General features: G+C 38.4%; 1 protein-coding gene across 1 annotated transcript in view; it reads left to right on the forward strand.

Moving 5' to 3' along the window:
• The first annotated feature begins 1882 nt into the window (after window positions 1-1882).
• The window catches only part of LOC142102259 (cytochrome P450 2F3-like), a 40704-nt gene continuing 28623 nt past the window's right edge, over window positions 1883-13963 (forward strand). Inside the window, exons 1-4 of the mRNA XM_075186997.1 lie at window positions 1883-1904; window positions 5733-5917; window positions 8849-9011; window positions 10535-10684. Of these exons, the coding sequence (XP_075043098.1) occupies window positions 5741-5917; window positions 8849-9011; window positions 10535-10684 (490 nt within the window). The 5' untranslated portion in view covers window positions 1883-1904; window positions 5733-5740. The remainder of the gene's footprint in view (window positions 1905-5732; window positions 5918-8848; window positions 9012-10534; window positions 10685-13963) is intronic.

Genomic DNA, 13963 nt, shown 5'->3' on the forward strand with positions numbered 1-13963 from the left:
CTACGCAGTCCAGGTACAATTATTGGTGCGATTCATAAAAGTTCAGGGTTTTTAATATATATTGTGGTGACCCACTCCTCTACGCAGTCCAGGTACAATTATTGGTGCGAATCATAAAAGTTCAGGGTTTTTAAGATATTGTGGTGACCCACTCCTCTACGCAGTCCAGGTACAATTATTGGTGCGAATCATAAAAGTTCAGGGTTTTTAATATATTGTGGTGACCCACTCCTCTACGCAGTCCAGGTACAATTATTGGTGCGAATCATAAAAGTTCAGGGTTTTTAAGATATTGTGGTGACCCACTCCTCTACGCAGTCCAGGTACAATTATTGGTGCGAATCATAAAAGTTCAGGGTTTTTAAGATATTGTGGTGACCCACTCCTCTACGCAGTCCAGGTACAAATATTGGTGCGAATCATAAAAGTTCAGGGTTTTTAAGATATTGTGGTGACCCACTCCTCTACGCAGTCCAGGTACAATTATTGGTGCGAATCATAAAAGTTCAGGGTTTTTAAGATATTGTGGTGACCCACTCCTCTACGCAGTCCAGGTACAATTATTGGTGCGAATCATAAAAGTTCAGGGTTTTTAAGATATTGTGGTGACCCACTCCTCTACGCAGTCCAGGTACAATTATTGGTGCGAATCATAAAAGTTCAGGGTTTTTAAGATATTGTGGTGACCCACTCCTCTACGCAGTCCAGGTACAATTATTGGTGCGAATCATAAAAGTTCAGGGTTTTTAAGATATTGTGGTGACCCACTCCTCTACGCAGTCCAGGTACAATTATTGGTGCGAATCATAAAAGTTCAGGGTTTTTAAGATATTGTGGTGACCCACTCCTCTACGCAGTCCAGGTACAATTATTGGTGCGAATCATACAAGTTCAGGGTTTTTAATATATTGTGGTGACCCACTCCTCTACGCAGTCCTGGTACATTTATTGGTGCGATTCATAAAAGTTCAGGGTTTTTAATATATATTGTGGTGACCCACTCCTCTACGCAGTCCAGGTACATTTATTGGTGCGATTCATAAAAGTTCAGGGTTTTTAATATATATTGTGGTGACCCACTCCTCTACGCAGTCCAGGTACAATTATTGGTGCGAATCATAAAAGTTCAGGGTTTTTAATATATTGTGGTGACCCACTCCTCTACGCAGTCCAGAAAGATACCTTGTTGCAACGTTTTGGACTAATAACTATATTGTGAGGTGTTCAGAATACACTGTAAATTAGTGGAAATGCTTGTTATTGAATGTTATTGAGGTTAATAATAGCCTAGGAGTGAAAATAAGCCCAAAAACTTGATTTTTAAACTTTTTATGTTTTTTTCAAAAAAAATCCGAATCCAATACCTTAAATCCGAACCGAGACCTTTCGTCAAGTGTTTTGCGAGACAAATCCGAACCTCAAAAATAACGAAAATCCGGATCCAAAACACAAAACACGAGACCTCAAAAGTCGCCGGTGCACATCCCTAGTTTCCTCACACACTCCAAAAACTTACTAGTAGGTTTATGGGCTGCTTACAAAATTAACCATAGTTAATTAATCTCATAATGATGATGACAGTAACATGTGTTATCAGAAATTATTTAAAATGCTGACAAGTATTTAGGCAATATGTAATACTAGCTCTAACCAAATTGTCATTCAACTGAGGTTTGACCTTCTGCCTCCCCCTTTGTACCTTTGTTGATTACATTGACTGAAGTCCAGCGGAAATCTGGCTGAACTGTATACTACAGTGTGACTGTATTGTGTAATGGTATGAGAATTGAAAGTTGCGTGGGACGGATTGGACCACAAAGAGAGAGTGAGTTGTATAATAGCATAGGGCTGCATTGTGTAGTTTCATAACTCTACAGTGGCACTGAGTATAGCACAAGGAGAAGGTGAGTTGTTAGTGGCATGGAACTGAATTGGTTGCCGATAGTGGATTGTGTAGTTGGGTGAGCCTTCAATGTATAGTGGCATGGGACTGCATTGTATAGTGGTGGGAGACAAGTGTAACACAAGGGCCCTGATATACTAATGGACGTAAATGGCGTTTTTGTGCTCTAATCTGCACAATTACTCTGAGCACACCCAGAACCAGACCCCAGAATGCAGAAACGCTCAATTCATCTTTAAGCGCAAAGGACACTTACTACAGAATACGATTTCAGGGAGAGAATGAGGCGGGGAAGGGGCGTATGGACATAGGCAATGTACATTCCAAACTCGAGCACATGCAGCAGCGTCCAATTGAAGCTTTGGGAATCTCTCAGGTACTTGCTTTTCAGCCGTATCTATTGCTCCAGCTACAGGTCTAGTCTATGCCAATTACTAGTGATTATGGCTGTGTATGCATGCTAGGACATGTTGCAGATAGTGTATAGAGATGAAAAAAACCATCCGCGCTAAATAATTTGTTATATGCTAGGACATGTGTTTGCAATCACGAGCAACTGTAAAAATGTATTTTATGTAGACATTCATAACAACCTACTAAATGTATTTCATGGGGAAAAAACGAAAAAAAAAGCCATTTTTTAATTTTTATTCTTGTTTTATTATTAATGCCTATATTATTAACAGGATACATTAATAGATTTTTTATTTCTGTACCTATACCCTATATATGTTCATCAAGCAACATATCTTCAGACCCGCTCCTTGTTGAATTCAGGCATGCGTATAACCAATTAATGTGCATTTTAAAAAAAATGCACATTGAGCTCAGTATGCGACCCTAATAAATCAGGCCCAAGAACGTGTTAGTTGTATAACAGTGCGATACTGAATTGTATAATGGTTTGTGACTCCATTGTTTAGTGGTTTCTGGCTGCATTCTGTATTGGCTTAATTGGCAAAGGACTATATTGTATAGTGGCATGGAAAAAGTGCAACACGAGTTGTTTAGTAGCATGATACTGCCTTGTGTACTTTACTGAGCACAGCACAAGGTTGAAGTGGGTTTATAGTAGTGTAGGGCTGCATTGTATAGTGGCATAGGGTTGCATTGTATTTTGGCATATGTTTTTTTTTGTATAGTAGCCTATGGCTATATTGTATAGTGTTTATGACTGAATTGTATAGTGGTATAGGCTGCATTGTGTGGTGGCATGGGACAGCATTGTATAGTTTCTATGTGACTGAGCACAGAAAAAAGAGAGAGTGAATTTGATAGTGGCATTGGTGTGAGTGTAACACAAGGAGAGGGTGAGTTATTTAGTGTCATGGGCCTGCATTGTAAAATTGCATGGGACTGCATTGTGTAGCAGGATACATTGTATAGTAGCATGGGTCTGCATTATGTAGTAGCATATAGCTGCATTGTAAAATGGCATAGAACTCAGTGCAACACAGGGAAGGGGTGAGCTGTATAGTGATATTATATTGTGGAGTGGAACTTTGTTATTTAGTGACATAGGGCTGCACCAAATCTGTGCTTTAGGATCATTTTATACCGTGTATGGAGCTGTATTATATATTAATCATGCAATTGTATGCTGGGTTCTAAAATATGCTGGTGGGGCAGAGGGCGAAGGGCAGAAGGGGCACATAGGTTACATTTTACAACAGCACCCATAGTCCAAGCTAGAGTCGTGATCAAAAATATTGACACCCATGACATGTTTTCTGATAATGCACCATTTCTTCCAGAAAATTGTTGAAATTAAAAAAATATTTTTGGTATCCACATATAGATTTCTTTGGTTTGCAGTGGAATACAACACACAAAGCAGAAATGTAGCTTATTTCACAAATGAATACTAAAATGGGTCAGACAAAATTATTGGCACCTTTAAGAAGTATTTTATAAATAATTAGATTTTAAGCTGATGATTCTCCTTTAGTTTGGAACTGAACTCACCTGTGGTGAGTAGCAGGTTCTTACAATATAAAAATAACTAATTAAACAAGCTTTAATAGAGAAATGGTCTCATTCTCCTATTTCATGTCACTGGGTCTGATTCATTTAGGAAAGTTAAGCAAAAAATTGAGAAAGTTTTCATACTCAAGTTTTCTGGGCAAAACCATGTTGCAATGCAAGGGGTGCAAATTAGTTTATTATTTTGTACATAAGGAAAATACTGTGTGTTTTTTATGTAGCACACAAATACTTGATAGCTTATTGTACACTGAAGTTTAAAGGACATACTCTAAAATGTGGGAAAATATTTATAATTGGGATAAATGTATCTCCCCCTATAATGCAACAAGGTTTTGCCTTACTTACTTTTGCTTAACTTTCCTTAATGAATCAGGCCCGCTGTGTGTACTGCACTGAGCATGGTAAAAAGAAGGAAAAGCAGATAATTATGTGATGAGGAAAAAACACAGACAAATTCCCCCAGCACACTGCTATAGCCAGCAACAGATCTGCTATTTCTACTGTAGATAAAAATGCAAAAGTCTCGGTTGCACACATTTGCAAATGTATGTTTAAGCCACCCACCTCTCCACGGTGCTTTTGCTAATAGGGTGGTCCTACTCTAAACAATGAGAGTCCCATATATTTGGGCCATACATATGTGTTTTTAAATTGAGAGCTAACTTACCAAAGAGGTACCCCAGAAACCTCCAAATAGCAATCCAATGTCAGTACTCCCCCTCAGCTACTGACACCAACATGCCTCTCAGACAAAAAAAAGAACTGGAAGTTGCTCAAATCAATTTATAGGCTAAATCAGGTGCATGAAAGGGTGAGGTTATCCTAAAAGGAAAAAACACAGACAAATTCCCCCAGCACACTGCTATAGCCAGCAACAGATCTGCTATTTCTACTGTAGATAAAAATGCAAAAGTCTTGGTTGCACACATTTGCAAATGTATGTATGTGATGAGGTCAGACAGAAAACTGTAGCCAATAGTGGACAATTTCAAGCTACAAATCAATCTCCGGAGATGTTGATGTTTATGTTTCTACAGTGCATAATGTTATTAGGAAGTTTAAGGGCCAGGACACTATAGGCAACCTCCCTGGATACAGCTGTAAGAGAAAACTTGATTGAAGATTGCAGCACAGGATTGTTTAAATGGTTGAGAAAGCACCTCCATTAACTGCCAAACAGATTCAATGTGACATTAAGACAAAAGATACAAAAGTCTTAACTTGCACTATCCATTGCCAAATCAATGAAAATGGTATATATTGTAGGAGGCCCAGAACGTCCTCACTGCTTAGAGAGACATAAGTAAGTCCAAATGGAGTTAGCCTGAACAAGCCAATTTCCTTCTGGAAAAATATCCTGTGGACAGATGAGACCAAATTAGCTCTTTTTTGTCAAATCACTTTGGGCCTGATTCATTAAGGAAAGTTATGTACAAAATTGAGTAAGTTCTCTCCTGGACAAAACCATGTTACAATGCAAGGGGTGCAAATTAGTTTTCTATTTTGCACATAAGTTAAATACTGTCTGTTTTTTCATGTACCAGCTTGGCAAAAAAAAAACCTGGCATAGACGACGAACATAGACGAACTTTGTTCCTGTATGTATGATGAAATATGAAAGACACAAGGTCTATTTATAACTTAGGGGCGTTTTCACTGACAGTGCGGTAAAGCCCCTAGGTTATAAAGAGACCTTGCGTCTTTTATATTTCATTATGCAGTGCATTAATATCATTTAGAGGGGGGACCCCACGTTTCTTTAATCCATCTGTCTTTAACAACTGTGTAGTGCTGCCGGGTCTGGCATTCTGCTTATACTGAATGATTATATTGTGTCTTGTAGGTGGAAGTATGGACTGGTACAGCACGTTTTTCCTTCTCTTTATCTTTTGTCTATCTTATATCATCCTGAGTTACATGAAGATTTTTAAGGAGAAATCAACACTTCCCCCAGGACCCATCCCTCTACCATTCTTTGGGAACCTCCTCCAGATCAACACAAATGACATTGTCAGCTCACTTATGAAGGTAAGTGAGACTATAGAGTAATGAATGGAGAATGTTAGTGTCACTGCATGACAATATAGTACTAATATAGTACTACATATATTAACATACACATTATTATATGTGCTTGTTTTATACGTAGACAAAATAACAATGTTTTATAACCTCATTTCAAAAGGCTTCACCAATATAGCTGAGTAAATACCATGCCAAAACTAGCACATTGTGTCCTCCTGTATTCTTTTCAAATGTTGGGAAGTGTGTTGTTGGTGTATATGTATATCTTAAAAGTAGATATCTTATAACCTATTGTGTCACGTTATCAAATACATTCCTACTATCCCTTTTCATATGGTATGTAATGGTCATTGTTTATTGTCCAACTGCAGTAACCAGTGCTGAATTTATGAATGTCTATAAAAAAAATACATTATCCCAGGCCTGAACCCATTGGGTAGATAGACCACACATGACAACACTCTCAGACAGTTGCAACTGATACCTATTAAATGCTCATGGAGGAGCATATAACCTGCACTATATAGCAAATCAGGCTGCTTAGTTTCTTTTATGGTAATTATATATATATATATATATATATATATATATATATATATATATCTATCGGGGGACATCTTACATCTGATATTAGTGTATTTAAACAATCTTCTAGTATGCAGTTCCTTATGCATTTGTGTGCATTTGTTTGTTTTAATGGGGGCATGTTCAGGATAGGGTAATACAAGTGGTAATAGGGAGGGTCATTAAACAGTGTACATGTGATTGTCTAACCATTTAAGTCTTAGACATAAGACTTCAGTGCGCAGTGTTTTTAAAATGTGCACTAATATTATTTAAGAGTTATACAAATGTTGAACAGTAACGGAAAATGGTAACATTAATTACAAAACCAATAAAAGCATCAATCATCCCCTCTTCTGTGTGTTAAGATTTAAATAGTATACTTAGAGTTATATAGGAGTTAAACAGGATAGAGCTGAGTCATTAAGGTAAGTAAGGCAAAAAAAGGAGTACATTTTCTCATGGACAAACTATGCTACAATGCAAGAGGTGCAAACTAGTTTATTATTTTGCACATACATATTGGCTGTTCTTTCATATTGCAAACAAATACTTGATAGCTTTATTTTTACACTTAAATATAAAGATGAGCTAGGACATGCCCTACCCCCAACTATAAATCTGTCCCCACATTTTAAATTTTCCTCCCTCTCCAAAATAACATGGTTTTGCCCAGGTGCAAAGTTAGTCCTTTTTTTTTGCTTTACTTTCCTTAAGGACTCGGGCCTGAGGTGTACAATCTACATGGATTTACTACTAAATGAGGACATAAGCCAACAATTCATACCTTTCATCTCCTGAATCTGCATTGTGCACTGCCTGGACATTCCGTATTGAACTATTTAATACCTATGCTTCCTAAAATTTATATTCTTATATTTATTTTTGATGCTCATAGTGACCTTATTTTAATCCTATGTCACTCCTTACTTCATATTCCCTTCTAACAGGTGCATACTTTCTGGTTTACTAAAATACTTTGCACTTTTTAGTGTATAATCTCTAACTTTTTCTGGCGCTCTTGATTAGTTTTCTCCCTATTTACTCTTCCATGTACTGCCTGAATCATCTATCCTAACGCAATATCTCTACTGTCTCAACACCCCTCCATGCATACATTATTCCTCCCAGCTGCCACTTACCTCCACCTCCCCTCTCTCCAACATCTCAACCCAACTTTTTTTTCTTTACATACCCACACTATACCTTTTTCACCTGCCTACACCTATACTCTGCTCCCTGTACCCTTCTCCTTCTTCTACACTAGCTGGTACCAAACTCAGATCCACATATCACCTTCCCTGGACCTCTTACGCATCCACCTACTCTTCTTAACTGCAGGCAACACCTGCCCACGACTGGGCCTCATACAATACCCATTAATCACTCACACTCCACCCCAAAATTTTTCACCCACCACATACCTCGAACTCTCTTAATAGAGCGTCGGAGAGGGTTCACTTTTAGGGATGTTCCTTGCTGCATGGAAGGGTACATGGCCATTTCCACTTTGCACAAAATAGTACCAGCTCAAAGCTGGCCATACATGGGGCTCGTCCTGTACTTTTGAAACTCCAGGTTGCACTTCAGTGAAGCACATTTCCAGTGGCATAAATTGTAACAAAGGCACACTCGATGTACCCTACTATTAAAATTAGCCATAAATTAGAATTTAATGCATTTACTGTATTTTATGTTAAAGAATGAAAAGTTTATTTCATTGAAATGGATGGTACTAAATGAGATTTTACTTTTGATCTACACTTTTCAGTGTGCCTCAGAATATTCGGCCTCACCACACACCATCGCCCACTTCAGATATCCTGACAGTGGAAAGTAGGAATGCACATTAAATTGTGCTGGGCCGACCATCCAGAGTGTTTAGTGATGCACTCCTCCCTTCTATCTTCACATTGACTTCCTCATGCTACCTAAAGCTCATCATGTCCAAAACAGCGCTCATCATCTATCTCCCAGAGTCACACCCTCCACTGAAATCTCCCTTACGATCAACAACACCACAAATTTCGTAGTCGCCCAAGCCCTCTACCTTGGTGTCCCCCTTGACTCTACCCTATACTTTAATCCTCACATCCAGTCTCTCTCCCAGTCCTTTCACCTCTACATTTGAAATACTGCTAGGACATGTCTTTTAATTACCCAAGCTTAAATGTGTGGATCAAAATAGAAGCCAATACTATATATTTCTATTGTGCTAGATATATTGAGATTTTTACTGGTAAGAATAAGCGCGGAGAAAAATTGATCTTTTTTCTTTTACTGAAAAATTGCTATCAGTTCATATTCTTAATAATGTAGTTCAGTGTTATCCTTAGAAAACATTTGATGTTTCCACTCACTTTCCCACAGCTAAAGGATAACTATGGGCAGGTATACACACTATATTTGGGACCTAAACCAGGACTGGTCATATGTGGTTACAACGCCATGAAGGAGGCTTTGATTGACCAAAATGAGATATTTGGCGAGAGAGGGGACTATCCCGTTTTCATGAACTTCATAGGTTTACATGGTGAGATTAACTTAACTTCACTAATGCTCTGTTGGATTATCTCTTTCAATTGTCTTATGAAAGATTTAGTGTGATAATTAGGGATACGCGAAAATCTTTTGGAGAATTATAGAATGAGAAAAGCAATATGAGGATTCCAGGATTCCATGATTCCATGATTGGAAGATGAAAGTAGACATGGTCGATGGGAATGAATGGTGGAGAGCATTAATAAGTTAAATGAAAGTGAGAACTCTGAATCAATTGCTTTAACTGTTTAGTTTAGTACAATACAAGTTACAATGAAAAACTGTTTCTGTTTTTTTTTATAAATAGTAAATAGCTTTCTGCTTCTTCCTCTATTACGTGGAGAGGATCATTATCGGGCATTGTGAAAAATTAACATGATGCCAATAAACCCTATCAGCGTAATGCAAGCAGTCATTTTCCGATTATCCTAACAACCTGCAGTAGAGTCAGAAATTATGTACTGTTAGACCCAAAAGGGCAAAACAGCTAGATCTTGTCTGATTTGTCTGATCTTGTCTTATCATGTATGTTGTGAAATCGAACAATCAATCTGTTGCTCCACAATTATTCCAAGAGGTGGTATCCGTCTGTGTGTGGCCAACTTTAGATTCGATAACAGGTGGTAAATGTATCAAGTTGAGAGTTTTCCGGCGGGTTTGAAAAACCAATCAGATGCTAGCTATCATTTATTTAGTACATTCTACAAAATGACAGCTAGAATCTGATTGGTTGCTATAGTCAACATCTCCAGTTTTCAAACCTGCCGGAAAACTCTCAGTTTGATACATTTATCCCCAGATCTGCTGGTTAATTAAAATTATAACGAATGAACAGACTTGACTTTACCTTTTGTTACCAATCACCATAAAAAAATATTTAGACATTAGAATTCTCTACCAATTCCAGAATTTGTTTAGGGAAAAATATCCAAATCCTAAAGGTTTTTTAGTAGGTATTACATTTGGGGGATAAAAGGCAAAATGGGCAAATTATATGGCATAAGTCTCATGGAGAGTCCCCTTTTTTTTTGCTGTAGAAGTGGACTTGCAACACAATTTTTAAAACTGATGGGCACATGCTTATTGCCTTCCTTCTTTGGAATGGAAAGGCCATGTTCTTACAGAGCCACATAAATTAAAGAACTTTGACTGCTCCACTCTCCTACATGTTCTTACTGCCCTCACCCTTTAGCAAATGCTTAACACTTGGCTATGAGATTACCCTGGAAGTCACTGGGCACAGTGCAGGGACAACCTGTGTCAGGTCTCTCTACTGCATTTCAGTACGTTCAGGACATTGACATTGCAATTAGTTTGTATGCATGCTGCATGTTTACTGCTTCTACTATGTTGACATTCAGCATACAAGTGAACTAATTGGAAAGAAGCCATGTAGCCATTGTATTGTTCATTTAGATGCCTCCCCCACCCACACCCGTTTATATTAACACTTATGGCACCTCCTGGAAATTTCAGCATATAAACCTGACCTTTTGTCACCTTTCACCATCATAGACTTGAGTTTCCTCAATGGTGAGAAGTGGAAGGAACGCAGGCGTTTCGCTTTGCTCACCCTGAGGAATTTTGGCATGGGAAAGAGGACCGTGGAAGAACGGATACTGGAAGAAGCACAGTTTCTCATCAAAGAGTTTGAGAAAACAAAGGGTAAAACTCATTATATAAATGTTTTGGGTGATAACTTTTAAATAAAAATGGCATAATATTGTTTTCATTTAAAGTTATAGTTTATGTGTTTATTTTCCAGGTTCTTTACTTTTTATATATATATATGTTCAGCATTGCAATACTTATTAGCATCTGCAGCTCAATATTACTTTTATACTCCAACCCCTATCACCTGTAAAACAGGTTTGGATATACATTGTGAGAGATTGTAAACACAGAAACTTTTTGATTCAGTGACCCACACCCCAAGCTGTCATGGATTGAAGGAGGTTGTAAGTGTAATAGGCACCCTCAGCGCGCCTAAGATATGCTCCCACCCTACTGCTACATACCAGTGTGGAACTAGTGCGGAAGGGGTAGTAGGCAGAGGGGGGGCATTTCAGTGCTCCAGGGGCAGTGATAGGCTGGGAATGTAGCACTAGGATGCAATTTTCAGTTACAGTTCCAGGTTTTCAAGACTTGAACATTATAATACCATTCAGTAAACATGACATGGGTGTTACCAGTGTGGACACACTGGCTCAGTAGCAAAGTGCCCGAGGAAAATATTTTAAAATGTTGCCAACTATGCTAATCTTACTCTTAATAATGTGTAATTATTAGCAGTGTCGTGCACAGTGGATTTTAGTATAAAAGTAGAGCACTTATTTGAAACAGATTGCATTAAGATGCTAGCACAAACATGGGGGTCACATATTATGGTCCCATTTGAGAAAAACTCCCTCCAACTGGTGCCCACAGTCATTAGATTCTACACTGATCACAGTTTGGAGTTTGATTGTAAAGTTCTCCGCAATGCAGATTGGTGATGTTGCTTAACAGCTATGTCAAATATCGCCATTTGCAGGAGATTAAAATCCTCTCTAGGCTTTAAAACTAGAGATGGGCGGGTCCGGTTCTCCGAGAACCGAACCCACCCGAACTTTGGGTATCCGAGTACCGAGCTGAGCAGCTCGGTACTCTCCCGCCAATTCCGAATCCAAATCGAGGCCGAACGTCATTGTGACGTCGTCGGATCTCGGGACTCGGTTCTCGCGATACTTCAACTTTATAAATACACGCCTCCACAGCAATCCATCGCCATTTGACAGAGGGAGAGAGCAGGGTGTAGTCATAGGCTAATTAGAGCAGGGACAGAGAAAGAATACAATATTGTTCTTGCAATTGCTCTAACCAAAATCGCTAGTGCAGAGAGGAGGATAGAGGTTTATTATTTTTTCTTCATATTTGGCACTCCCCAGCGCTTTTGGGTTGTCCCCCATAATTGTGCATTAATATTTCTGGCTGTCAAAAGTCATATCTGTCAGCAGTATCTACTCAATAAATGTTAGCACTCCTCAGTGTTTTTGGGGTGTCCTCTCTAATTGTGCATTAATATTTCTGGCTGTCAAAAGTCATATCTGTCAGCAGTATCTACTCAATAATTTTAAGCACTCCTCAGTGTTTTTGGGGTGTCCTCTCTAATTGTGCATTAATATTTCTGGCTGTCAAAAGTCATATCTGTCAGCAGTATCTACTCAATAATTTTAAGCACTCCTCAGTGTTTTTGGGGTGTCCTCTCTAATTGTGCATTAATATTTCTGGCTGTCAAAAGTCATATCTGTCAGCAGTATCTACTCAATAAATTTTAGCACTCCTCTGTGTTTTTGGGGTGTCCTCCCTAATTGTGCATTAATATTTCTGGCTGTCAAAAGTCATATCTGTCAGCAGTATCTACTCAATAATTTTAAGCACTCCTCAGTGTTTTTGGGGTGTCCTCTCTAATTGTGCATTAATATTTCTGGCTGTCAAAAGTCATATCTGTCAGCAGTATCTACTCAATAAATTTTAGCACTCCTCTGTGTTTTTGGGGTGTCCTCCCTAATTGTGCATTAATATTTCTGGCTGTCAAAAGTCATATCTGTCAGCAGTATCTACTCAATAAATGTTAGCACTCCTCAGTGTTTTTGGGGTGTCCTCTCTAATTGTGCATTAATATTTCTGGCTGTCAAAAGTCATATCTGTCAGCAGTATCTACTCAATAATTTTAAGCACTCCTCAGTGTTTTTGGGGTGTCCTCTCTAATTGTGCATTAATATTTCTGGCTGTCAAAAGTCATATCTGTCAGCAGTATCTACTCAATAAATTTTAGCACTCCTCTGTGTTTTTGGGGTGTCCTCCCTAATTGTGCATTAATATTTCTGGCTGTCAAAAGTCATATCTGTCAGCAGTATCTACTCAATAATTTTAAGCACTCCTCAGTGTTTTTGGGGTGTCCTCTCTAATTGTGCATTAATATTTCTGGCTGTCAAAAGTCATATCTGTCAGCAGTATCTACTCAATAAATTTTAGCACTCCTCTGTGTTTTTGGGGTGTCCTCCCTAATTGTGCATTAATATTTCTGGCTGTCAAAAGTCATATCTGTCAGCAGTATCTACTCAATAAATGTTAGCACTCCTCAGTGTTTTTGGGGTGTCCTCTCTAATTGTGCATTAATATTTCTGGCTGTCAAAAGTCATATCTGTCAGCAGTATCTACTCAATAATTTTAAGCACTCCTCAGTGTTTTTGGGGTGTCCTCTCTAATTGTGCATTAATATTTCTGGCTGTCAAAAGTCATATCTGTCAGCAGTATCTACTCAATAAATTTTAGCACTCCTCTGTGTTTTTGGGGTGTCCTCCCTAATTGTGCATTAATATTTCTGGCTGTCAAAAGTCATATCTGTCAGCAGTATCTACTCAATAATTTTAAGCACTCCTCAGTGTTTTTGGGGTGTCCTCTCTAATTGTGCATTAATATTTCTGGCTGTCAAAAGTCATATCTGTCAGCAGTATCTACTCAATAAATTTTAGCACTCCTCTGTGTTTTTGGGGTGTCCTCCCTAATTGTGCATTAATATTTCTGGCTGTCAAAAGTCATATCTGTCAGCAGTATCTACTCAATAATTTTAAGCACTCCTCAGTGTTTTTGGGGTGTCCTCTCTAATTGTGCATTAATATTTCTGGCTGTCAAAAGTCATATCTGTCAGCAGTATCTACTCAATAAATTTTAGCACTCCTCTGTGTTTTTGGGGTGTCCTCCCTAATTGTGCATTAATATTTCTGGCTGTCAAAAGTCATATCTGTCAGCAGTATCTACTCAATAATTTTAAGCACTCCTCAGTGTTTTTGGGGTGTCCTCTCTAATTGTGCATTAATATTTCTGGCTGTCAAAAGTCATATCTGTCAGCAGTATCTACTCAATAAATTTTAGCACTCCTCTGTGTTTTTGGGGTGTCCT

The sequence above is a fragment of the Mixophyes fleayi genome, chromosome 9 (assembly GCF_038048845.1).
Source record: "Mixophyes fleayi isolate aMixFle1 chromosome 9, aMixFle1.hap1, whole genome shotgun sequence".
NCBI classification, from domain to species: domain Eukaryota; kingdom Metazoa; phylum Chordata; class Amphibia; order Anura; family Limnodynastidae; genus Mixophyes; species Mixophyes fleayi.